General features: G+C 45.0%; 1 protein-coding gene across 1 annotated transcript; it reads right to left on the minus strand.

The window, feature by feature from the left end:
- Positions 1 to 273: 273 nt before the first annotated feature.
- On the minus strand, positions 274 to 3,300 carry LOC311525840 (alpha-1,4-N-acetylglucosaminyltransferase-like; the record flags this gene model as incomplete). The annotated part of the gene is made up of 2 exons (XM_084638240.1): positions 274 to 885; positions 2,890 to 3,300. 2 exons carry the CDS (start codon positions 3,298 to 3,300, stop codon positions 274 to 276), a joined length of 1,023 nt encoding a protein of 340 aa, XP_084494366.1.
- Between the last annotated feature and the right edge of the window lie 23,818 nt (positions 3,301 to 27,118).

The following is a 27,118-nucleotide window of genomic DNA, read 5'->3' on the forward strand; positions in this document are numbered from 1 at the left end:
AGTAAGGGGCCCACACATTCCTTGGCTTTCTTCTTGTTGCCAACATACCTGAAGAAACCCTTCTTGTTACTCTTGACATCTCTGGCTAGCTGCATTTCATTAGGTCCTAGGGAAACTTGGGAGAAGAGGTGGTTTCTGAGAGACTTTCCTACGAAGTGGTCTGCAGACAGAAAATGGCTGAGTCACTGACGAAGAGGAGGTACACATTGTGCAGTTTATTTTAGTCACAGGACTATCAGGGCTGGAAAGGACACCTCGTTTGGCTAGATCTAGTCATTCAGTCTTATTTCGTTGCATATGACCACTGCCTTCTGTGCCTTGAATAAGGGCCTTATAAGTGGTGGGGCAGTATGTTTTGTACAGATTTTCCACTAACGTGTTACTTCCTGCAACCACAGTCTTGTGTTCCTTGTTCATGAAGTTCCACAGGTGCAAAGCATAGGAGTTGTTGAAGTCAGGGCTTCTCTTCCAAACCTTGTAGTACTGCCTCCATGCTGGGTAAGGGATGGGGTAGAAACGCTGAGGATGTAAGAAGGAAATGTTCTGACAGCTCTGATCCTCCACATTATGGAAATTGGTCAGGTTGCACAAGGCTTGCAGCCTTCTCGTCATTAAGAGGGGTCCTTGGTTTCCCCAAATGCGTCCATTGTAGTTTCGAACAAAATCTTTCATGCAATCCCAAATGAACCAGTGATGGTGAGGAAAGCCAAAAATCCCACTGCTGGAGACCTGGGAAGCCTGGGCTGCCAGGAAGTTTGTCACTGGAATAGGCCTGATGGAGATGACATCTGTGTCCATGTAGGTCCCACCGTATTTCCAAATGAGTGCAAGTCTGCTGGCATCAGAGCTGACATGAACCCAGTGTTTTTCCTGGATTGCATTTACCTGCAGAGTTGGAAAGGGATCATAGAGATCCAATTGACTCCACTTCAAAACACCTGATCCCATTAGCTATATATTCTATAAAACTCTTAACAGTATCTATCCTTACTTTAATCCCTTTAAAATTAATGGCTGTTTCTCTTTTTCAGTTATGAAACTTTTCTAGAAAAAGGCAAGAGCAGATGTAGGTTTTGTTCAATGTGATTCTACAGGTGTTTCCAAGGTGCAGTAAACTCCAAGGAAATATGCAACTGTCATAAATATAAAGGGAAGGGTAAACCCCTTTGAAATCCCTCCTGGCCAGGGGAAAGCTCCTCTCACCTGTAAAGGGTTAAGAAGCTAAAGGTAACCTCGCTGGCACCTGACCAAAATGACCAATGAGGAGACAAGATACTTTCAAAAGCTGGGAGGAGGGAGAGAAACAAAGGGTCTGGGTCTGTCGGTAGTCGTCTTGGCCGGGGACAGAACAGGAATGGAGTCTTAGAACTTTTAGTAAGTAATCTAGCTAGGTATGTGTTAGATTATGATTTCTTTAAATGGCTGAGAAAAGAATTGTGCTGAATAGAATAACTATTTCTGTCTGTGTATCTTTTTTGTAACTTAAGGTTTTGCCTAGAGGGGTTCTCTATGTTTTTGAATCTAATTACCCTGTAAGATATATACCATCCTGATTTTACAGGGGGGATTTCTTTATTTCTATTTACTTCTATTTTTTATTAAAAGTCTTCTTGTAAAACACTGAATGCTTTTTCATTGTTCTCAGATCCAAGGGTTTGGGTTTGTGGTCACCTATGCAAATTGGTGAGGCTTTTTACCAAACCTTGTCCAGGAAGTGGGGTACAAGGTTTTGTGAAGTATTTTGGGGGGAAGGACGCGTCCAAACAGCTCTTCCCCAGTAACCAGTATTAGTTTGGTGGTGGTAGCGGCCATTCCAAGGATAACGGGGGTAATATTTGTTACCTTGGGGAAGTTTTGACCTAAGCTGGTAAAGATAAGCTTAGGAGGTTTTTCATGCAGGTCCCCACATCTGTACCCTAGAGTTCAGAGTGGGGGAGGAACCTTGACAGCAACATTTATGAAATAATGAGAATATGAATTATGAACTGTAATTTCCACAAAAACAACCTCCCCCATCTCAATTTACACACACTGTCTGATACCAAGCCCGTGGGATTCAATTGAAAGATTCTCATTGATTTCAGTGAGCTTTGGAATAGGCCCCTCCTGGCAATCTTTAAAGAGGATAAAAAGTGAGAAATTCAGGCCTGGGGTTATGCCGGTGCACGGAGGGCTGGTGTACCAGTATAGCAGCCAGGTCCCTGTTTATTCTCCAGACTCTCCACTTCCATTTAAAAATAATGGAAATAATGACGTCCTTAGCTATAATGGTTGTCAATCGACCCATGGAAATATGAAACAAGTGCAGAATAATGCAGTGAAGTCTACCTGAGTTTTCAGACAGGACTCAAAGGACTCAGAACAAGAACTCAAAGGTGTGTGAACTCCCTGAACAACAGTTCTGAGAGGCCTGGTTGGAACTTGGAAGAGCATCACTGCCTTTTTTCCCCCCCAAAATTTCTCTGAATGACCCTCTCACTTCTAGAGCTTGTCCCCAGACATTTTCATTGCGGTGTCTGACACCTTTAACAAGCACTGAAATCATTTTCACAAACCTTAAAAGCTCACTTTAAATTCACGCTGACTGAAATTTTTCAAATACAACCTTTTTTATCAATACATTGCCTTTTTTGAAAAAAAAATGGTGATTAACCATATTTTATCAAAATCATTATTGAAATGTTCCATTTACCACACCTCCTGTCATCAGGAAATGGTAAATGTCCATAACAATTTCAATAAATATTTTGACTAACGCATGGCAAACTGTCATGAACAAGGGGTTGATATTGGGTGCAACAAAATGACAACAGCTTCAAAAAAGTGCAAAAATGTTTTCATTTTCCACCACCTCTACGTTAAATCTTGTTCAAAAACATTTCCTCTCACCTTGTGATACCATGGCAGCAGAGGTGTCTCCTGGAACAAAGTTTCCATCTGGAAAGGAAAAATGAAGACATTCTTCATAGCAGATAAAAGTGAGAAGGCTGTGTAAGTGGAATTTGAATCCAGCCATGTGCTATTGTTCAGCCCTTTCATGAAGAAAACAACAGGTCTGTCACGGTAGATCCTGGCAGCAGACTCCACAGAACATGAAACCAGTGGAGGAGGCTCAAGGCGATCTGTGGTCTCCACAAAGATGATGCTTCTGCTCTGGCTCACAACATCCTCTTGCATCAGGAATTGCTCAGCAATAGGCATGCATGAGAAGATGCAGCCAGACCTCAGGGAGAGTTTATAGAACAGGGCAAAGACAAAGACAAAAAGGAACCAGAGTACTATTTGGATCTCCTTCAACATTCTTGCTTTTCCTTGGACATCTGAATCTTAATAAAAAAGAAAGAAAGTCAATGTCTGTGGTTCATTGTTCATCACTGGGAGAAAAAACGTGACAGGATAGGATTTCAAAAATTACTACTACCTTGGATTATTTCTTATGAGATTGAGAGCATATTACAAAACTGGGGACTCAAGAGTTAAACTAAATCACATACCTGAGTTGGCATAAGCCTTGGACTCACGCTGCAGTTTATGAAAATGACTTGTTAACCGTCTATGGCAGTGGTTCCCAAACTTGTTCCGCTGCTTGTGTGGGGAAAGCCCCTGGAGGGCTGGGCCAGTTTGTTTACCTGCTGGGTCCACAAGTTCGGCCTATCGCAGCTCCCAGTGGCCGCGGTTCACTGCTCCAGGCCATTGGGAGCTGCTGGAAGCAGTGGTGGCGAGTACATCCCTCTGTCCGCGCTGCTTCCAGCAGCTCCCATTGGCCTGGAGCAGCGAACCGCGGCCACTGGGAGCCGCGATCAGCTGAACCTGCAGAAGCAGCAGGTAAACAAACCGACCTGGCCCGCCAGGGGCTTTCTCCGCACAAGCAGTGGAACAAGTTTGGGAACCACTGGTCTATGGGTTGGAGCCCTGAAATTTGCAGTCCTCAAACCAAAGATGTTCTCTACTGATCTTAATGGAATTCAGTGCACGAAAAGGGCCCTAGGTCATAACAGGAAGGAGAAACTGCCTGGACTCTAGTTGAATGGCGTGCTGCACACAAGCAAGCAAGGGACCCTCCTGAGCTAAGGTGGTGGGTGTTTGAAGACGACCCAGTTAAAGGCACCGATGAACAACCTTCTCTCTTGTCTTAGGAGTTCCATATAAGGAGCAGAAGAATCAGTCACTCACACCTTTCAGATTATATGAAATCCCAAAAGAAGTGGGTAGTGTATTTTTGTATGTATATTCTCACTGCAGGGCATTGGTAATATTAGAAGAAGCCCAGTCTACTTGGCTGTGCAGTCCCTGTGGAAGCCAAGTTATTATCCATTAGTCTTCTGTTTTCTTTTGGCTGCATGAAGTGAAAAATAAATGCATAGGCCAAATTAGGCATTCCTGCACAACCCAGTAGATCAGAAGTTGCTGCATAAGAGGCAGAATTTGGCCCTATATCTGGACTGGACTGTTTCAGGTGCGTTCACTCTGGGTGTGCTGCTTGATTGCATGTTACCAGTGCATATCCATTATAGTCAGATCTGCCAATACTCATTAGCCAGCCTGAGGTTTTGAACAGCAGCCTCAGTACCTAAGGGGGCCACTTGTTTTATGTTTAGGATAAGGCTGCAAGAAAGATACATACCTGGGCTCCCATTCCAGTATATGGCATGGGGGTGATTGTTTGACAGTTGCGGATTTGAGGTGTCTGAAGGGGAAATCTGTAGTAACCATCTATAATACTCACCAAGCCTGCGAGTAAACTGAATAAATTGTACTTCTAGTAAAGTTAGGAGATACACCCACATTTCTTTGTCTGGTAATTTGTTTTATTAACTAATTAACCAGATCAGAATATAGACAAAGTACCATGTACTGCACACCAATCAGACACAGATGAACATGATATGTTGGGGAAGAGTCAACATGGCTCTTTGTAAAGGGAACTCATGCCTCACTGATCTATTAGAATTCTTTGAGGGGGTCAACAAGCATGTGGACAAGGGTGATCCAGTTGATATTGCATACCTGGGCTTTCAGAAAGTCTGTGACAAGGTCCCTCACCAAAAGTTCTTAAATAAAGTGAGCAATTGTGGGATAAGAGGGAAGGTCTTCTCATGGATCAGTACTTTGTTAAAAGATAGGAAACAAAGGGTAGGAATAAGTGACCAGTTTTCACAGTGGAGGGAAGTAAATATCAGGGACCCCCTGAAGGATCAGTACTGAGACTGGTGCTATTCAACATATTCATAAGTGATCTGGAAAAGGGGGTAAACAATGAGGTGGCAAAGTTTGCAAATGATACAAAATCAAGATAGTTAGTCCAAAGCTGACTGTGAAATGTTCACAGGGATCTCACAAAATTGGGTGACTGGGCAAGAAAACGGCAGATGAAATTCAGTGTTGATAAATGTGTTGCCAGCACCCAGTGCCAAGAGGCAAAACAGCAGGGGTTCGTTACCCAGTGTGCTTCACTCAATAATCACAATGGGGTGGAGAAGCAGAAAAGTTTATTTGCAGCTGCAAACAAGGTACAGGGAGAATAGAATCTCAAATCCTGCACTACCTCATATGGTTTAGTCCAATTATTCTGTCTGACAGCTGCATGACTGAGTCCACACAGTAGCAACTCCTTATAGGAGGTGAGGTGGGTCATAGCCTGATTGTCATTTGGGTCCCACCTAGGATCCTTTATAGGAACCTGATCATCTGGGGTTGGGATATTGTTATGGTCCTGGTCATATCGCCTCTTTGCTTCCTCCCTTGCTTTAGCTTTGACCTGTTCTCGTTCAACCTCAGTCAATAATGTTCGCAGAAGGACATTACAATCATCCCAGTCTGGCTTGTAGCTGCTAAGACATCCCTCAAAAACTGATACAAACTTGCTTGGGTTGATAGAAAATTCTCCAGCCTGTGCTTTGAAAGCGGCCAGGTCCATAGGATTAAAAGGTGCATGAGTATTGACCTGCATGGTAAGGGCTGGTCTACCTTCTGCTGCATTTCGAGCAATTTTAGTCTTGGTAAGTAACGGGTATAGTCCAGCAAATGGAGCTCGAACCTCACTATGAGCTTCACTAGGAATCTTACTCTGAGCCTCGCTCTGTGTGGCTGTAGGGGTCGAAGGGGACACCGGATCTGCCATTACATTTGGGGTGGGGGTCCGGGGACTGACATTAATTGCTACCGGGCCAATCGGGGTTAAATTACAGTGTTGTAAAATATCAGTACAAGACCACAAGGTCATAAACAAGTAAGCATATGAATGCTCATTCCACTTCCCCGTTCGCTGACAGAACAGGAGTAACTGGAGGATTGTATTATGATTTAGTGATCCTCTGGGAGGCCACTGTTCCTGGTCCTCTAATTGGTACTGAGGCCAGTCAACTGTACAAAATCGCTTCAATTTACTCTTAGTCATTGGATCTGATCCAAATACCTTCCAGTTTACTAAAATACACTCTTAGGGGTGTGCACTGTGCCCTACCTCCCGTGCTCTGTTCCTGTCCCATACCTACAGGGTAACTCTGGGCGTCCCCAGGTTCCAACAGAGCATACAATCCGGATTTCAAAAGGTTCCTACCTTATCCAAGGGAGCGGTTCCCCACTGTCGCCCGCAGCTGCTTCTCCACTATGTGAGTGCGTTGCACCATCGTGCCCTCCGGGGTCGATCAAACTGCATCTCCTCCAAGGCCCCCGATGAACTCACTGGTGCGTGCTGTGCGTTGGTTGTCGCTGCAATCCTCGACCTCCAGAAGAGATCCAGGCAAGGCTAAAGAGCAGCCTCGTCGCCCCACGTTGGACGCCAAAAGCTGTTGCCGGCTCCCAGTCCCAAGAGGCAAAACAACAGCAGGGGTTCGTTACCCGGTGTTCTTCACTCAATCACAACGGGGTGGAGAAGCAGAAAAGTTTATTTGCAGCTGCAAACAAGGTACAGGGAGAATAGAATCTCAAATCCTGCACACCAGAGCAGGTCATTACACACACTTTTATATTCCTTAATGCTACTGCACTACACATCAGCCCATTAAAACTTAATACTCTGCCTTCCTTATATGGGTTACAACAATGTTTATTTCCTGCAACCTCTAACAAGCATTCCTAGCAACTTAAACAATCAGCACATTCTGTCTGGCCTTGTAACTATCTCCTATTATCTTTAACTTGGCGTCAGCAAACCTTACACTATAAGGCATTATCTGCGGCTGCAACATTGTTTTAAGAGCAAAAGAGCTTACTCAAACCAGCCAGGCCTGAATTCTATTAAGGGGGGTTAAGAAGAAGCCCTTAGGCCTTCAGCAGGGAGACCTCCTCGACCCTTATGGCCTTCCATCCCCTCGACTTAACTAGTGGCCATGCCCTGGGGTCTCCAACAAATGCAAAGTAATGAACATTGGCAAACATAATCCCAATTATACATACAATATGTTGAGGTCTAAGTTAGCTGTTACCACTCAAAAAAGATCTTGGAATCATTGTCAATAGTTCTCTGAAAACATCTGCTCAATGTGAAGCAGCAGTCAAAAAAGTGACCAGAATGCTAGGAAGCATTAGGAAAAGGATAGATAGACATCAAATATCATAATGCCACTATATAAATCCATGATACGCCCACATCTTGAATACTGCAGGCAGTTCTGTTTGCCCCATCTCAAAGAGAGATATTTTAGAATTGGAAAAACTACAGAGAAGGGCAACAAAAATGATTAGGGATATGGAACAGCTGCAATATGAGGAGAAATTACAAAGACCGGGACTGCTCAGCTTAGAAATGAGACAACAAATGGGAGATAAAATAAAGTAGTATATAATCATGAACGTGTGGAGAAAGTGAATAGAGAAATGTTATTTAATCTTCCACATAATATAAGAATCAGGGATCACCTAATGAAATTAATACAGTAGACAACAGATTTAAAACAAACAAAAGGGAGTACTTTTTCTCACAACACCCTGTCAACCTGTGGAACTCGTTGCCAGAGGATGTTGCATAGGCCAAAAATATAACTGGTTTCAAAAAAGAATTAGATAAGTTCGGGGAGGATAAGGTCCATCACTGGGTATTAGCCAAGATGATTAAGAATGCAAACCCATGCTCAGAGATTTAGGGACACGCAGACTGCCAAAAGCTGGGATGGGATGACAGCTGGGATGGGATCACTCAAAATTACCTTGTTCTGTTCATTCCTTCTGAAGCATCTGGCACTGACCAAGGTGGGTGTCACAGGGTGCTCCACTCACCTCTTGTCTGGCACACCTCCTGCTGACCACTCTGGGGATTAGTGCTTGAGCTCAACACCTCCTTCCACAGTTTTCACGCTGTCACACCATCTTTCTCTCTCTGGTCTGCACCCCCTCTCTCACTCCAGGAACCACAGCGTCCTCTTTGTGACTTAGCCCTCCAGCCAGGTCACTCAGGATTCCCTCACTTCCAGGGTACACTCCTTCAAATCTCTGTCACTTCCAGTGACTCAGGCAGTCTTCCTATTCACTGCCCTGCTGGTGCCACTTCCCCAGTCACAGGTGGGGGAACCCGGGTGGGTTCTAGTCCAGGGACCCTCAACCCAGCAGCTCTGAGCTTTCCTATCACAGCCTTCACTGCTCCTTCCCTTGACTGCTTTCTACAACTCCTAGTTCCCCTCCTTTCTCTGGGTAGATCAGCTCTAGACACTCCTCCCTCTTCCCAAGGCGTGACTGCCCTTTCCTAGCAGCAGCCCCTCTGTTACCAGCTTCTTGGCTTTATAGGCCCCGCCTGTTCCTGCCCAGGTGAACCTGCTTGCAATCAGTTCCCCGCTCCATGGCTCTTCCTCCAGGTGCAGGCTGTGGAGTTAATAGGCCTACCCACCTCCAGTCTGTGTGGGGTGGAAACCCCATCACATACTCTCCCACTCAGGATTGCTACCCATGCTAGGGAAGGGGGCAGGCATCATCTCCCCAGCTTCCTACAAAGCTAAGCACACAGACCATCCCTCTCCTGCTTTATATCATCCTTCATGAGAAGACCACCCGCATGTCATCTCTTAATTTCTTCCACTAGGTTTCTGGGTCATGCACAGCCACCTGAAAGACCTGCTCTGTAGCTACCAACCTCCCCTGCAGCTGCTTCATCTTCTCCAGTGAGTCCCCCAGAACCCTCTCTCCCAGAGTCTGAGTCCCCACAGTCTTGTGGTTCATCTTGGTACTAATTCCTACATGCTTCAGCTTTCTCCCTGGGGATTTTCCTCCTCCCCCACAGTCTCAGCTGCCTCTCCACTTTTCCCACAACATCTATAGGTTCATTATGGGCCTCTGTTTCTCCTTTCTTTTATTGACTGTCTTTTTTTTCTCTGGTTTCAGAGTTTAGCAGCCATGTTAGTCTTTATCTACAAAAAGAACAGGAGGACTTGTGGCACCTTAGAGACTAACAAATTTATTTGAGCATAAGCTTTTGTGGGAAAACTTATGCTCAAATAAATTTGTTAGTCTCTAAGGTGCCACAAGTACTCCTTTCTTTTCTCTGTAGGTGCAATGTCTCATTATATGGCCCTTCTCCCCACACCAAAAACAGGTTCTCCTCTGACCCAATCGCTTCTTGAGTGGGGCTTCCTGGGCCCTTGCCTCCTGATATGACTCTTTCCTTTCATCTACTTCGGGACACTCCCTCTTCAGCTGCCTCTTGCTCCCACAACCTTAACACCTTCAGGGTTGGGCCTCTGATCTCCTAGTGCCAGACCGTTTCTGGCCCTTCCACCTTCTCCTATTTCCCGCCTGTAGGATCCTGCATGCTGTCACACCATCTCTCTCTCTGTCTCTCTCTCTCTGGTCTGCAGCCCCTCTCTCACTCCAGGAACTGCAGTGTCATCTTCATGACTCAGCCCTCTGGCTAACTCCCTCAGCATTCCCCCTTCCAGGGTACAGTCTTTCAAAACCTCTGTCACTCCCACAGTGACTCTATCCTCCAAAGTATTGGCAACCTCCCCAGGTTTGTGTCATCTGCAGACTTGATCAGTGTGCTCCCTATGCCTACATCCAGGTCATTCATAAAGATGTTAAACAACACTGGACCCAGAACAGATCCCTGTGGGACCTCACTTGAGACCTCCCTCCAAACTTATATTCCATTAATAGTTTTATTTGTGGTTGTTTAACCATTTATGTATCCACTTAAGGGTAGTTCTGTTGAACCCCCATTTCTCCAGCTCACTTATCAGCATGTCATGAGGGACTGTGTCAGAAGTCTTGCTGAACTCCAGGTATATTATGTCCACTGCATTCCCCCTATCCACCAGATCAGTTACCCTGTCAAAGAAGGAAATCAAGCTGATCCTCTCTGGATTATCAGACACTTCTAATATCACCCAGGAGTTCCTGCAGGGTTGCAGGGAATACACTGTGTGGAGCAAATTCATAAATTAGAAGTGCATGTTCTTGTGCTCTGCTTAGCAGAGGAAATTTACAAAAAAAGCCAAAAATAACACATAGACTCATAGCCTTTAAGGTCAGAAGGGACCATTGTGATCATCTAGTCAGACCTCCTGCACAGTGCAGGCCATAAAATCTCACCCACCCACTCCTGTAATAGCCCCCTAACCTCTGACTGAGTTTCTGAAGTCCTCAAATCATGGTTAAAGGCTTCAAGTTACAGAGAATTCACCATTTACACTAGTTTAAACCTTAAAGTGACTCGTGCCCCATGCTGCAGAGGAAGGTGGAACCCCTTCCTCTGGGTTTCTACCAATCTGTAAATTCCTTTCCAACCTAAAATATGGTGATCAATTAGACCCAGAACATGTGGGCAAGACCCAGCAGGCAGACACCTGTGAATGAATTCTCTGTAGGAACGCAGAGCCCTCCTCATATAGTGTCCTGTCTCCAGTTGTTGGGGATTTTTGCTACTGGCAGTTACCAATGGGCCACATGCCATCATAGGCAGTCCTGTCATACCATCCCCTCCATAAACTTATCAAGCTCAGTCTTGAAGCCATCTAGGTTCTTTGCCCCCACTGCTTCCCTGAGAAGGCTGTTCCAGAACTTCACCCCTCTAATTGTTAGATACCTTTGCCTAATTTTGAGGCTAAACTCGTTATGGCCAGTTTATAGCCATTTGTTTTTGTGTCCACATTGGTGTTTAACTTAAATAACTCCTTTCCCTCCCTGCTATTTATCCCTCTGATGGATTTATAGAGAGAAATCATATCACCCCTCTGCCTTCATTTGGTTAGGCTAAACAAGATAGGTTTTCCATTCCTCTGATCATCTTAGTAGCCCTTCTCTGCACCAGTTCCAATTTGAATTCATCTTTTTTAAACATTGGAGACCAGAATTGAACACAATATTCCAGATGAGATCTCCTTGTATAATGGTACTAACACTTCCCTGTCTCTGTTGCAAATACCTTGCCTTGTGCATCCTAGGATTGCATCGGGAATGGTGAAAAATGTGGCACCTGCCATATCTTCTAGGTGTTCATGTTTGGTTGGCATATGATGACATTCTTTTATAATGCTGGCATCTGGTTCCTTGGGATCCTAGCACAAGCACAGAGATCTCACTGTTTTTCTCCTGTGGAGGGTGGGATTTTTCAGAAGCTCCCAGCCTTTATCTAACCTTTCTCTCAATGAAGTTAATGGAAGTTTTGCCCCGACTCCAGAGTATAGCCAATGCTGAGTTCGTTTGAACATTGCACCCTGAGTGCGTTACTGTGTATACTTCAAAATGATGCCCGTGCCCAGGTTCTCATTTGGGAGGTTCCTTAGCTCTGTCATTTTCATCGATAGATATTCTGTTCTCTTTGTAGTTTGCTCTGAGAGACATGCTTACTTTCCTGAAGGCATTTATTGCGCTTCTTTCTTTACAGTTATTTTATCTATCATTGACATCTTTCCTCCTGGAAACACCGCCATGGGTTCTTCTTCGAGAGATGTCCCTGTGGGTGCTCCACTCCAGGTGTTGGTGTGCCCCTGCACCTTCACTTGGAGATTTTTACAGCAGTACTTACACGGGCCACGCACAAGCGGTGCCTGCCTCATGCCCCAAATGTGCCTCAATAATGCGCACGTGGACCTGGCTTCTCAGTTCCTTCTCTACTGTCCCTGGTCTGAGACAGAGCTCAGCAATCTTGTTCAATTATTTCTTGCTTTAGATAGTTAGTTGTTTATACAGTTTATCTAATTTTTTTAGTCAGATAAGCTTCCTTTCCCCTTTCTTCTCTTAATTTTTTTTCCTTCCCAGTTTTTTTCCTGTCAGCTAGACAGTTTATACTATGCCTGGCTCACAAGGTTTTAAGAGATACACTACACACTATATAGTCCAGCTCCTTCTACCGTGGCACCACAATTTATTAATTCCAGCGATTTGCTAGTCTTGCCAACTCCAGATTCCCTATTACTTGGTACCGATCTCTCACCAGAACCATTGTCACAACACCAACAGCTATTCCCTATTCCCTCTCACTTTTCTAGTGATGAGGACGATGAAGTGGAGGGAGTTTTTTCACCATAGCAGTCCTCCATCCTTCACACTCCTGCTAGCATGGGACCAAGGAGACCACAGTCCTCATATTCTAGGGACTTACCACCCTTGTATGGACATCCGTGGATGGGACCACCCATGCCCTTCCCTGGACAATGGCATTATTGGAACCTGTGGGGGTCCTGTAGCAGGCACCACAGTAGCTGGTACAACCCACACAGAAGCAACACTAGATCTTCTCCTGTATAGATACCCAGATTCCTAGGGATCCATACATCAATGCGACGGATGGACAGGAGCAACCTGCAATGGTGCACACAGACAAGGAGGCACCTGAACCCTCTCCAAATAATAATAATTCATCCATCTCACAAGAAGAGGCTATGCCCCCACCCCCAATAACAGCGGATTATTTTACTCATTTTCAGGACCTCTTCAAAAGAGTGGCTAATGAGCTCAAGATGACTGTAGAGGACGTGTCGGAGACTAAGCATGAGCTGACTGACATATTACAACCTTCGACCTCCTCCAAGATCACCCTAGCCATTATGGACCCTGCCAAGAATATTTAGCAAACCGCAGCCACCATACCCTCTACCTGCAAAAGGGCAGATCGGAAATACTATGTCCCCTCCAGGGGCTCAGAATTCCTTTTCATGCATGCAGCACCAAATTCACTAGTAGTAGAAGCAGACAACCAAAGAACAAACAGCAGCATTTCCAGTCCACTCCTTCTGACAAGGACAGCAAAAGAATGGACCTATTTGGGTGCAAAGTTTATGCATCATCCACTCTACAACTGAGAGTCGCAAACTACAGGCCTGGAAGAGATGGGGGGGGGGGGTGACCGCTGGCAAACTGATTAACATGCATGTAGTTTCTTTTATTTTTTCTCTGTAATACTTGAACTGTAGGAATCAATGTGCTTGCTTAGAAAGAGCTGGGTGGTAGTTCAATGGTGGCAGTGTCCAGAGTCGTAATGAGGCATTTTAGTGCCCTGGGCGAGCAAGCATATCTGCACCCCCTGCTGTTTTTTCCATCATTTTTCCTCTCCATTTTTCTGCCCCTGTGTATTGAATAGCACTGGACCCAGGACTGACCTCTGTGGGACCCCACTAGATACGCCCTGCCAGTTTGACTGCAAACCATTGGTACCTCCTCTTTGAATACAGTCTTTCAACAGCTGTGCATCCACCTGATAGTACATTAATCTAGACCACATTTCCCTACTTTGCTTAAAAGAATGTCAAGTCTCCTCCATCTCAGTCCCTCTGCTTTAACCCCTAGGGTTAAATGAAACCTCCTGCTGCTGTTTTACCTCCATGACAGCCAGCAACTGTCTGCAAGTTTACTTCTGCGATTCACATACATGTCTAGATTCCTGGCCTGTTATAAGGTTTTGGTGCCCTTCCTTGCACTGACTATTCTCATTAGGCAGGTTTTTTCCCCACGTCTTGCTGAGCAATAACCTCACACAGAGCATCTCGGCTACCATCTTTACATCTGTAAGATTGCCTGTCCAGGCACTTGCAAGATCTGTAAAGCTTTCGTAGACTCTGAATTTCTCAGCAAATGCTCAGACAGCACCTTCACAGCCCATGACCAACCTATCTTTAGTTGGGGATTTTCTAAATTAAATGTTTAAAAATTTTACAGGGTATAATGTCATACAGGACAATCAAAGAGACAGAGCAAATTTGGGGTTACCTGCAATGGGAGGTTGAACTCAATGACCCAGGAGGTGCCTTCCAGAACAATTTAGGCCTTACAGGTTCCAAGACACCAGTACAAATAGGTTAGCCATGACTGGTGGAGGGATTTGTCCATGCTGCACGACATTTCTCTGTAGGTGTCATAAACAGAGGTAACAAGCCGGTCTTCTGCTACCCCGCCCATCCAATCACCAAAAAAAAAGCCAGAAAGCCTGGAGGATGGGGTTAATGAAGTTTAGGCCCCGTGTGATTACAAGTGTCAACAATCTAAAAAGATAAAAAGTGATGTAAGGGGAAGAGAGGCAAATACATGCTACCATGGTACAGTTTGAAGCCTGCAAAAGTTACCAAGGTGGGTAGCCTGGGGAGAAGAGAGGAAGAGCTCAGGAGAACCCAAGTACAAGCTGAGGAGGTTCTCCTAAGGTTATCAAGGAATTGGCTGAGTTGAGAAATGTGGCTGATGGAAATGAGCCTCATGTTCCTTTGACAACCCCAGCCGTTTGTCATAATGGACTGCAGGGCTACCTGTGCTGATATCTAAAAGTCTCTGGTACTCCAAGTGATATGGTCTCTTTAATAGTGCAGTGGGGTTGTAAGTCTCACCTGCCAGTGTGAGAGTCCAGGCAACAATCCTGGATAGGATACAACTGAATAGGAGTTTGACAGTCTTATCCTAGCTCCCGCAGGTCACAAAACCACCCTGCAGTTAAGAAGTCTGTTTGAGAGAGGCTCAGTATCCGTACAGGAAGCATAAGTCAGATTACGACTGTGGTGAACTGAAAGAGGTCTGGTAGGCACTTGTGCAAGAACTACCAGGTTACGCTTGACTCAGACCAGGCTCTTAACCAGTCACTTTCTTGAGCCTTTGCAGTATTGAGTACTTATTATTTAAATTCCTTACACTGGCTTCCTCTCAACTTTGCATACAATACTACTTTTCCCCAGGTAATGCTCATCACTAAGACATTGGCCATAAAAAGCTTTGGTTTGCACCCAGCAGAGTTACTGAGCCTTCTCCTCAGCAGCTGAGAGCTGGTCCTGAAGAGACTTCTCTTTATTCTGAAGAATCTTAGAAACCGCAAACCCATTAAATCACCTTTGCTTGGGTTTCTGTTTCACGTGTTTTATATCTCAGCAGTTTGGGATCTAGTTTGATTTTGTTCCATAAGATGCTGAGGGTATTTTCCCTACAGATCTGCTTCAAGAACAATTTGGTTGCATTGGCTGCCAAAGCGAGGGTAAGCAAATGAATCAGACAAAAGTCTAAACTCAGCGAACCCACATGGCTACAATTTGGATTTGGCAACAAGTAGCGGATGTTCAATACATGACAATGTGGTACCCGGAACTCTGCAGAGAAAAGCAAAATCCCCAGAATGTTCCTTGGATCGGTTCAGAGCAATTCAGGGCCAAGGTAGTTCCTTGTGAAACAAAATCAGCATCCCATGGCTGCATGCTGCTCTTGGGTTCAGTACTGTAGCTTCAAATATAGTACTATTTCGGAGTGCAGATGCACCCACACAGACCTTCAAAATAGCCACAATTGTCGTTTCACCACCCATTTACCAAAATGTACCAAAGTATGTCATAAACCACGGGTGCCCTGAGAAATTTTTACTCGTCCATCCCTATGGAGCCATCCCCCACTGCAGCGGCTGGCCTCATGCCTTGCCCACCTAGTCTGTGCCATGCTCAGCCCCCATCTTCTAGCCCTGCCCACACAGGTGCAGTGTCACTCCCCATCCCTGCACATAATGCAAACCTCCAACATGGGTGAAAAGTGTCCTCTGTGGTTGGTATCACACTGAACAGAAGTGTCAGCCATCAGTGTGGGATTTCATCTACCTCTGCACCAAACCAAAGAGGGTCATTTTCGTGAATTCTCCCTCAGCAACTACCTGAGTCCCACTGCAAACTAGGTGCAGATCTCCTCTGGCTCCTTCCCCTCAGGATCAGTTGGGTTGGTGCAGACAGAACTGGAACTCCTGTGGCCCCCACATGCTCAAGAGCCAGCTTCATCTTACTAGAGGCAAATGTAATACACTGGCTTGGTGTCATGTCTTTCACTGGTGGCTAGTTTACTCTGAGGAGAATAGTGTATCTAGATTCTTACATGGCCACCGTCAAGAAAGCCGTTGAGTGTTTGTTGCAGACTTACAGCTAATGATGTTTCTTCTTTGGGGCCTGCTCCTTCTCCCATCAGCCTTGATGGTGCAGAATCAGGCTCCTAGTGCACAGGGTGCTGGGTTCTGTTCCTGTTACATTCATGGAACACACACTGTGGAGTTAGATAAAATATTCTTCCTGGAAGGTTGCAATGTCACTCTCCTTTATTTCTTAAAATACAGAACCTTACCATACAAGAACCAAAAACAGAGAGAGACAAAGCAGGCTGCTCCCTAAGACAGAGGCACAACTCACCCCCACCTTACCGACTGCTGAAAGACCCAGGCTGCACATTTCCCTGTGAGAGAGGGATGGTGCTGCTTTGCCTTCTTCTCAGAGGCTATAAACCATGTGATAGCCCACAGATAAGTTACCATGCAGCTTTCTAAGCAAGCACATTTAGGCTTAAGGTTTGCTGGACAAACCAAAGCATTGGAAAAAAGATAGCTTGGAGTTGGTATGAAACAATTTTTTCAAAAAACTTTTGGTGAACCAAAAAAGTTGAAAACAATTGCATTTCAAAGTGCTGTGTCCAACCTGAAAGAAAACATTTTGTCAAGGTGTTTTTTAAACCTTCTTTAACAATAACATTGTAGTAAAAGTTGAAATGAAAAGTTGTTTCACAACACAATGCTTTGTTTAGAAAACGTTGAGAACAAAACATTTTGATCTTTTTGGAGTTTGGTTTCCCCAAGCAAAACAATTTGGTGAATTCTGCACAAATTTGCCAAATGTTTCAGTTCACCCAAATCTGCACTTTTCAGCCAAAAAAAAAAAAAGTCACCCAGCTCTTGTCAATGGTGCTCGAACCCCCTAAGGAAACCCGTGCAGCAAAAGATTGAAATCGCAACTAAGCTTGTCAGGGAGAAGATGTTATCTAAAAGGTGTTTGCACACATCATCTTATGGAGTTCTAAATAGCCCCAGACCTTTGGGATTTGGGGGCCTGTGTATAAAGTATCTGTGCCAGGTATATGGAAAATCAGCAGTTACAGCATGTGCCTACAGGACAGTTGAGGAGTTTGGGGCTGCCCGGGGATGGGAGTTTATCCAAGTCATTCTATTTCTACATCTCTTTTAAATGCAATCTTCTGCTGAACAGTGTCCTTTGGCCTCTTGATAGGCTGTATTTTAAGCTCACAGCCTTGATTCAAACTGGAGCAGAGGTGATCTGAGAGCTCGAAAAACCATGGTCTGTCGTACTCTGCAAATCACATTCTCCCTCTGCTGCCTGTTAATGATTCAGAGAATTTTAATGTTTGATTTTTATATTTCAGTCATGAACAGTCCTACAAACATCCTCCCATGCTGGCCCCTGTGGGTATGTGCACACAGCCCTGGGCAGCAGACCCCTCCCTAGGCCTTACAGCCTCAGCTCCAGCCCAAGCTGCAACGCCGTGTACACAGCTGTTTTGGGAGCACTAGCACAAGCCCCGCTAACCCGAGTTGGTCGCCCCAGGCTGGGAGGCTCGCTGCCACGGGCTGGGCAGCCATTCCCAGAGTCAGACATTCCTAGGAAGGCAAACAGATACGCGGCCCTCCCCTTAGCCTGTTTCTGTGACACACATTGTGCCTCTGCAAGAGTGGGACATCGTACCCGCAAAGCCTGGGGGCTCCCTGCAGGCTGCCAGGAATCCCTGTTGACGCCTATAGCCCTGCCTCAGCCACTCTCAGACCCCGGTTTGAGACCTGGCACAGCTAGATCAATGGACTGCTGTTTGTTCGCCCCTCAGGGGAGGACGAGACTTGGTCCCTGGGGTGGAAGGAGGGTCCAGTGGTTAGGGCCCTGGCCTGGGGCTTGGGAGACATGGGGCCTGTCTATATGGTGCTTTACTCCGCACCAGAGGGGTGTACATTTCGTCTGCACTAGCGTGTCTCACACCAACGGGCCCACTTGGCCCCTGCTGGCGCGCCCCAGAACTTCCCTGGTGCACGTTAGCATCACACTGTTTGAATGGCTCCACCATGGAGCTGTGCTGACTGGGCCCAGTGAAGGGTCTGGCCACCCTGTACTCGTCTGTAGGGTACCAGCACTGCTGCAAACAGGGCCAGTGGTACAAATGGGCTGGCTAAGGAATTTGGGGTCTGTGAAATGCCATAATTAAATGGACTAGATGCAGTGACTCTATGGTCAAGAGGGAAACAACCAGGTGAGAAGTTGGTGGATCATAGCGTGCATTTGCCTGGGTTCCCAGAGCCATCGCAGGCCAATAATACATAATGCAGAGTTGTAAAAGGGCTGTGACAGGGTAATTTCCGGCAATATCCTGAGCAAACCTTATTGAATTGAGTTTCTGTTTTCATTGTGGGCTGGGATTGTATGCACTCCATGGGGGAGGGGAGCACAGCCCCCCAGACACTAATATAAAGTCACTCAGTTGTAACACCTCCAGAGAGACTGCGTCCTGGTCCAGTCCACACAAGAGATCCACTTCCTGGACACTGCAGTGCTAATAAACGATGGTCTCATAAACACCACCCTATACTGGAAGCCTCCTGACCGCTATTCCTACCTACATGCCTCCAGCTTTCACCCTGACCACACCACACGATCCATTGTCTACAGCCAAGCTCTGCGATACAACCACATTTGCTCAAACCCCTCAGACAGAGACAAACACCTACAAGATCTCTATCAAGCATTCTTACAACAACAATACCCACCTGCAGAAGTGAAGAAACAGATTGATAGAGCCAGAAGAGTTCCCAGAAGTCACCTACTACTGGACAGGCCTAACAAAGAAAATAACAGAACGCCACTAGCCGTCACCTTCAGCCCCCAACTAAAACCCCTCCAACGCATTATTAAGGATCTACAACCTATCCTGAAGGATGACCCAACACTCTCACAAATCTTGGGAGACAGGCCAGTTCTTGCGTACAGACAGCCCCGCAACCTGAAGCGAATACTCACCAGCAACCACATACCACACAACAGAACCACTAACCCAGGAACCCATCCTTGCAACAAAGCCCGTTGCCAACTGTGCCCACATATCGATTCAGGGAACACCATCACAGGGCCTAATAACATCAGCCACACTATCAGGGGCTCATTCACCTGCACATTTACCAATGTGATATATGCCATCATGTGCCAGCAATGCCCCTCTGCCATGTACATTGGTCAAACTGGACAGTCTCTACATAAAAGAATAAATGGACACAAATCAGATGTCAAGAATTATAACATTCATAAACCAGTCGGAGAACACTTCAATCTCTCTGGTCACACGATTACAGACATGAAAGTTGCGATATTACAACAGAAAAACTTCAAAACCAGACTCCAGCGAGAGACTGCTGAATTGGAATTCATTTGCAAATTGGATACAATTAACTTAGGCTTGAATAGAGACTGGGAGTGGCTAAGTCATTATGCAAGGTAATCTATTTCCCGTTGTTTTTTCCTACCCCACCCCCTCAACCCCCCCGTTCCTCAGACATTCTTGTTAAACCCTGGATTTGTGCTGGAAATGGCCCACCTTGATTATCATACACATTGTAAGGAGAGTGATCACTTTAGATAAGCTATTACCAGCAGGAGAGTGGGGTGGCGGGAGAGAAAACCTTTTGTAGTGATAAACACCCATTTTTTCATGGTTTGTGTGTATAAAAAGATCTTCTGTATTTTCCACAGTATGCATCCGATGAAGTGAGCTGTAGCTCACGAAAGCTTATGCTCAAATAAGTTGGTTAGTCTCTAAGGTGCCACAAGTACTCCTTTTCTTTTTGTGAATACAGACTAACACGGCTGTTACTCTGAAACCTGAGTTAAAACTGACTCAGGGCCTGCTTTCTGATCCATCGAATGAACAGACTGTCCAAGGGGCCCCCCGCATCCTTAGGGAAGGCTTAGAAGGTCTGACACTGACCAGAGGCCTGGTGGAGATGGGGAGGGGAAGTGACCGCTGGCAAACTGATTAACATGCATGTAGTTTCTTTTATTTTTTCTCTGTAATACTTGAACTGTAGGAATCAATGTGCTTGCTTAGAAAGAGCTGGGTGGTAGTTCAATGGTGGCAGTGTCCAGAGTCGTAATGAGGCATTTTAGTGCCCTGGGCGAGCAAGCATATCTGCACCCCCTGCTGTTTTTTCCATCATTTTTCCTCTCCATTTTTCTGCCCCTGTGTTTTTTTTGCCCTGGGCCGCTGCCCACCTGCCCCTCTCCCCGCACCCTGGTTATGGCCCTGGCAATGGCACTGTTTGCCACCTCTGAGAAGAAAAGCAAACCCGGCCTGCTGAGGCAGTCTGACTTTCCTGGGGAATTCACAGTGTAGGCAGAGAGCTGTGCAGCCTGGAAATACCCCAGTCAGGAGGGAGGGAGACATGTGTTTCTGCCCAAGAGAGGTGAGGGCTGGGGAGCCAGGAGCCTGAGGGTGGGTGCCTTGGCTGGACCCCAGAGGGGGAACACGGGTGCAATTGCCATGAACTGTAACAGTTGCAATGGCAATAAGCCACCCTGCTTTGCTTTTTGCAAGCTGGGTAGTTGTTGTCTCTTCTTTCCAGAGCAGATTTTTTGTTTTCTCCACTCACTCCCAGCTCCCTTTTTACCACACTGGGAGAATTAAGATTTAAAATACTGCTTGTGACCTTTATAAAAGAGATCGCTGCCCTGATGCAGGGAGTTCAGATTCAGACATAGCTTCACACGCTGATCGATCTTTACACGCTCAGCTGCTGCTGCCCTCTGAGAATGCAGTGGAGAAGCACTGTGGCATCATCTCTCATCATGATGCTGTCCCTGCCCCCTCTCTCATGATGGGTCCAGGGTCTGGGGCCAGTCCGGAGGTTCCGCCACCTTACCCCGAAGTTAGGAGTTCAGCTCTAGTGGTGCTGGCTAGGTTACTTCCTGGAGGTTACTCAGCTCTGGCCTTGCACGCTGTGCCTTTTGCAAAGAGGTGCCTGTAGCTGGGGTCCACTGGCATATCGGTCCTTCCAGCAGGGATTCAGTACTTGGACACAAGTCAGATAAAGGGGAAGGGGGGAAAAACTTCTGCCATGTGGCAAGATGTTTTTTCCCCGCAGGTTTCTGGGTGGGGCTCAGGCTGGTGCTGTTTGTGAATTGTAAGAGGAACCCCTAGGTCAGTGATACTCAGACTGCGGCTCATGAGCCCCAAGTGGCTCTTTAATGTGTCTCCTGCGGCTGTTTGCAGCACATGGAATTAAAGCCCCATGTGATTTAATTTAAGTTATTAACGAGTCAGGATGCTTTTACTATGTTATTAACCAATTAAGTTATTGTCTTGTGCTAAGTTATTAACTTGTTTGTTGTGAGAATAAACTAAATATTTCCCCTCTCATACTAACTAAATATGAATAGTACTATAGTAAATGAAACCATGAACTCAAACTACAGTGGCTGTTCTGGTAATATTGATCATTAATTTGGCTCCTGAACCACTGAGGTCTGCGTATCACTTCCCTAGGTACTTGTGCCTGGCCCTTTTTGCTGCCAACCTCACCTGGCAAAGGCTTACATACAGATATGGAGGTGTAATGCAGTAAAATGTGACTGAAAGTAAGATCAAAACTGTGTAGCTGTGTACAGCTACAAAAATATACGGGGATAATATATGCCCAATAGCAGGCAAGGATGGCAATTCCCTCCCTCTCCCGCAGTGCCAGGGCTGGAGCCCACCTCTTAGTTGCCAGGAAGACGTTGGAGGCATAGTTCTTATAATTCATAATTCTCATAATTCAGAATTACGTGCGTATGTGTGGCTTCCCCTCAAGATTAAAAAATCATGAGATCATCAGTGATGGTTCTTCCAAATCTGCCTCCTGATTCATGAACTCAGAGGGATGGGAAGAGGCTTTGCACCTGTCTCTTGTTCATCTGTGTACCGGCAGTGTCATTATAGGATAAGTATAAAATTAAAGAATTAGAGTTAGCTGAAGCTTGGCTAAGGAGGTATGTCTGTGTCTGTTTGTGTTGTAAAGAAGGCCCCAATCATTGAGTAACAAAGGCCGTGAGAATAATAAGTAGTATTACTCGCAGTGTGGGAAAGATGTTTGGTTCCAAAAGTAACTAATAAAATAAAGAGCTGCAGTAACAAGACAAAGAAAAATGGTTTTAAAAGAAAAAAGCCCAAACCTTCCCACTGTTCTGCTGGCAAGCAAGGAGTGGGGGAGAAAATAAGAAAGGAAAGGTTTTGGAAGAAAGGAGGTTGTAAATCTTATTTGGATTAAGACTGGAAATAAGGATGAATTGTCTCAAATTATTTCTTTAGCTGAAGCCAGAAATTGGCAGTGACATCACTTATTTGTTAAAGGATATGAAAAATAACATCTTAAAGGGTTCATTTGCTATTACCTGCCTGACCACGTTGCAGCCAACCAGTATGGGTCTAAGCAACCCGCGGGTAGACCATTTGTAAGTATCTTGATCAAATGCTTATAAAAGTTTGGATGTAATAAATTGCTTATTAGTTAGGTTTTTTAGGCATGTTTAGAGCAATTGAATAAAGTGGCCATTGGATTTAATAAAGAAATTTATGATGAAATTGGTGCTTGGTGATTCCCCATATTAATATTAATAATTTAAAATATAATTCCAACATGTTGGCAACCCATGAAGGGATACCAGACATTAATTTCAGTTGCTCTGAACCCCCAGAGTGAAGGGGTAGTTACCTCTCCTCTGGAACCAATATCGAATTCTCTCCTAAAGAGAAATTCGGTCATATACGGGAAATGGAAGGGACTTTGGATACCTGTGTGGAAAGCTTTTTGGTAAAGAATGATGGAGAAATGTTGCAGAAATACTAAAAGCAAAACACCCTTGGGCAATCATGGAGACAAATATTAATGCTGCCTTCTTCAACAATTTTAAGGTAAAGAAAGCACAGCTGGGTTACCGAGCTTATACTTTGTGGCTAAGTCTTTCCAGGCAAAGTGCACCACCTGGAAGAATGAATGCAAAAAAGCACAAAAGTAAGCTCAGTACCATCGAGAGAAATTGGCTGATGAATGTATCACTTTGAGAGATAAGTAAATGACTTAAGCAAGAGAAAGAGGAGTTAAAAGTAGCTTTTGCACAACAGAGTGTGCGGAGTATTCAACGGTTGGGGGGTTGTGGAAATGTTAAAGAGTGAAAGTGTTATAAGAAGAGAATGTTTGGTTTGGTGATAAAACCCAGTTGTGGCGATACAACTTGATAGAGTCACACTAGGTGGAACCCTGGTAGTCAAACAAATTACACAAGGGGGTCAAGTAGTGGCTACTATCACCAATATGTTTTTGTCCCCTTTACAGCCATTCTGAGGGAAAATGGGCCCTTTCCCCAAAGGAATGATTTGTAAATAATCAATTGCAGCAGGCAGAGATTCGAATAATTTGACTATGAACAATTTAGTCAAAATCACTAGCAGGAAATAAGAAGTTTCCATTGGAATTTGACTTTGCTTATACCTTCTTGACCACGTTGGAGCCAACCAGTATGGGTATAGGCACCCTGGGGTTAGCCCATTTATATGCCAATTTCACCATAAATTCCTTTATGAAATACAAAGGCCAAATGATTTTTTATGCAGCTGCTCTAAACATACCTAAAAAGCCTAACTAATAAGCAATTTACATATCTAACCAGTAATAAAACATTTATAGGCATTTGATCAAGATACCTATAAATGGGCTAACCCCAGGGTGCCTATACCCATACTGGTTGGCTCCAACGTGGTCAAAAAGGTATTAGCAAAGACCCCTTTAAAAGAGTTCACTTTTTATACCCCTTAACAAACAAGTGATGTCCTTGCCAATTACTGACTTCAGCTAAAAAAAACAATTTTTTTAAAAAAGCCAATTCATTTTAAACATACAAAATAGGGTTTTACAAACCAGGAGTGTTGGTTTAGGTCCTTAAAACCTTACACAGTTACAAAATATATTTACATTTTTCAAAAAAAAAATTGCTTAAAATCCCTTGCACTGCTTAATAACCAGATTCCATTCCCATCTTGTACATTTGGAGGCAGTCAAATTCCAATGGAAACTCCTAATTTCCTGCTAGTGATTTTGACTAAATTGTTCATAGTCAAATTATTCGAATCTCTGCCTGCTGCAATTGATTATTTACAAATCATTCCTTTGGGGAAAGGGCCCATTTTCCCTCAGAATGGCTGTAAAGGGGACAAAAACATATTGGTGATAGTAGCCACTATTTGACCCCCATGTGTAATTTGTTTGACTACCAGGGTTCCACCTAGTGTGACTCTATCAAGTTGTATCGCCACAACTGGGTTATATCACCAAACCAAATATTCTCTTCTTATAACACTTTCACTCTTTAACATTTCCACAACCCCCCAACCATTGAATACTCCGCACACTCTGTTGTGCAAAAGCTACTTTTAACTCCTCTTTCTCTTGCTTAAGTCATTTACTTATCTCTCAAAGTGACACATTCATCAGCCAATTTCTCTCGATGGTACTGAGCTTACTTTTGTGCTTTTTTGCATTCATTCTTCCAGGTGGTGCACTTTGCCTGGAAAGACTTAGCCACAAAGTATAAGCTCGGTAACCCAGCTGTGCTTTCTTTACCTTAAAATTGTTGAAGAAGGCAGCATTAATATTCGTCTCCATGATTGCCCAAGAAATAATTTGAGACAATTCATCCTTATTTCCAGTCTTAATCCAAATAAGATTTACAACCTCCTTTCTTCCAAAACCTTTCCTTTCTTATTTTCTCCCCCACTCCTTGCTTGCCAGCAGAACAGTGGGAAGGTTTGGGCTTTTTTCTTTTAAAACCATTTTTCTTTGTCTTGTTACTGCAGCTCTTTATTTTATTAGTTACTTTTGGAACCAAACATCTTTCCCACACTGCGAGTAATACTACTTATTATTCTCACGGCCTTTGTTACTCAATGATTGGGGCCTTCTTTACAACACAAACAGACACAGACATACCTCCTTAGCCAAGCTTCAGCTAACTCTAATTCTTTAATTTTATACTTATCCTATAATGACACTGCCGGTACACAGATGAACAAGAGACAGGTGCAAAGCCTCTTCCCATCCCTCTGAGTTCATGAATCAGGAGGCAGATTTGGAAGAACCATCACTGATGATCTCATGATTTTTTAATCTTGAGGGGAAGCCACACATACGCACGTAATTCTGAATTATGAGAATTATGAATTATAAGAACTATGCCTCCAACGTCTTCCTGGCAACTAAGAGGTGGGCTCCAGCCCTGGCACTGCGGGAGAGGGAGGGAATTGCCATCCTTCCCTGCTATTGGGCATATATTATCCCCGTATATTTTTGTAGCTGTACACAGCTACACAGTTTTGGTCTTACTTTCAGTCACATTTTACTGCATTACACCTCCATATCTGTATGTAAGCCTTTGCCAGGTGAGGTAGGCAGCAAAAAGGGCCAGGCACAAGTACCTAGGGAAGTGATACGCAGACCTCAGTGGTTCAGGAGCCAAATTAATGATCAATATTACCAGAACAGCCACTGTAGTTTGAGTTCATGGTTTCATTTACTATAGTACTATTCATATTTAGTTAGTATGAGAGGGGAAATATTTAGTTTATTCTCACAACAAACAAGTTAATAACTTAGCACAAGACGATAACTTAATTGGTTAATAACATAGTAAAAGCATCCTGACTCGTTAATAACTTAAATTAAATCACATGGGGCTTTAATACTATGTGCTGCAAACAGCCACAGGAGACACATTAAAGAGCCACTTGGGGCTCATGAGCCGCAGTCTGAGTATCACTGACCTAGGGGTTCCTCTTACAATTCACAAACAGCACCAGCCTGAGCCCCACCCAGAAACCTGCGGGGAAAAAATATCTTGCCACATGGCAGAAGTTTTTCCCCCCTTCCCCTTTATCTGACTTGTGTCCAAGTACTGAATCCCTGCTGGAAGGACCGATATGCCAGTGGACCCCAGCTACAGGCACCTCGTTGCAAAAGGCACAGCGTGCAAGGCCAGAGCTGAGTAACCTCCAGGAAGTAACCTAGCCAGCACCACTAGAGCTGAACTCCTAACTTCGGGGTAAGGTGGCGGAACCTCCGGACTGGCCCCAGACCCTGGACCCATCATGAGAGAGGGGGCAGGGACAGCATCATGGTGAGAGATGATGCCACAGTGCTTCTCCACTGCATTCTCAGAGGGCAGCAGCAGCTGAGCGTGTGAAGATCGATCAGTGTGTGAAGCTATGTCTGAATCTGAACTCCCTGCATCAGGGCAGCGATCTCTTTTATAAAGGCCACAAGCAGAATTTTAAATCTTAATTCTCCCAGTGTGGTAAAAAGGGAGCTGGGAGTGAGTGGAGAAAACAAAAAATCTGCTCTGGAAAGAAGAGACAACAACTACCCAGCTTGCAAAAAGCAAAGCAGGGTGGCTTATTGCCATTGCAACTGTTACAGTTCATGGCAATTGCACCCGTGTTCCCCCTCTGGGGTCCAGCCAGGGCACCCACCCTCAGGCTCCTGGCTCCCCAGCCCTCACTTCTCTTGGGCAGAAACACATGTCTCCCTCCCTCCTGACTGGGGTATTTCCAGGCTGCACAGCTCTCTGCCTACACTGTGAATTCCCCAGGAAAGTCAGACTGCCTCAGCAGGCCAGGTTTGCTTTTCTTCTCAGAGGTGGCAAACAGTGCCATTGCCAGGGCCATAACTAGGGCGCGGGAAGAGGGGCAGGTGGGCAGCCGCCCAGGGCAAAAAAAACACAGGGGCAGAAAAATGGAGAGGAAAAATGATGGAAAAAACAGCAGGGGGTGCAGATATGCTTGCTCGCCCAGGGCACTAAAATGCCTCATTACAACTCTGGACACTGCCACCATTGAACTACCA

The sequence above is a fragment of the Lepidochelys olivacea genome, assembly GCF_965140295.1.
Source record: "Lepidochelys olivacea isolate rLepOli2 genome assembly, chromosome: 9".
Taxonomy (NCBI): domain Eukaryota; kingdom Metazoa; phylum Chordata; order Testudines; family Cheloniidae; genus Lepidochelys; species Lepidochelys olivacea.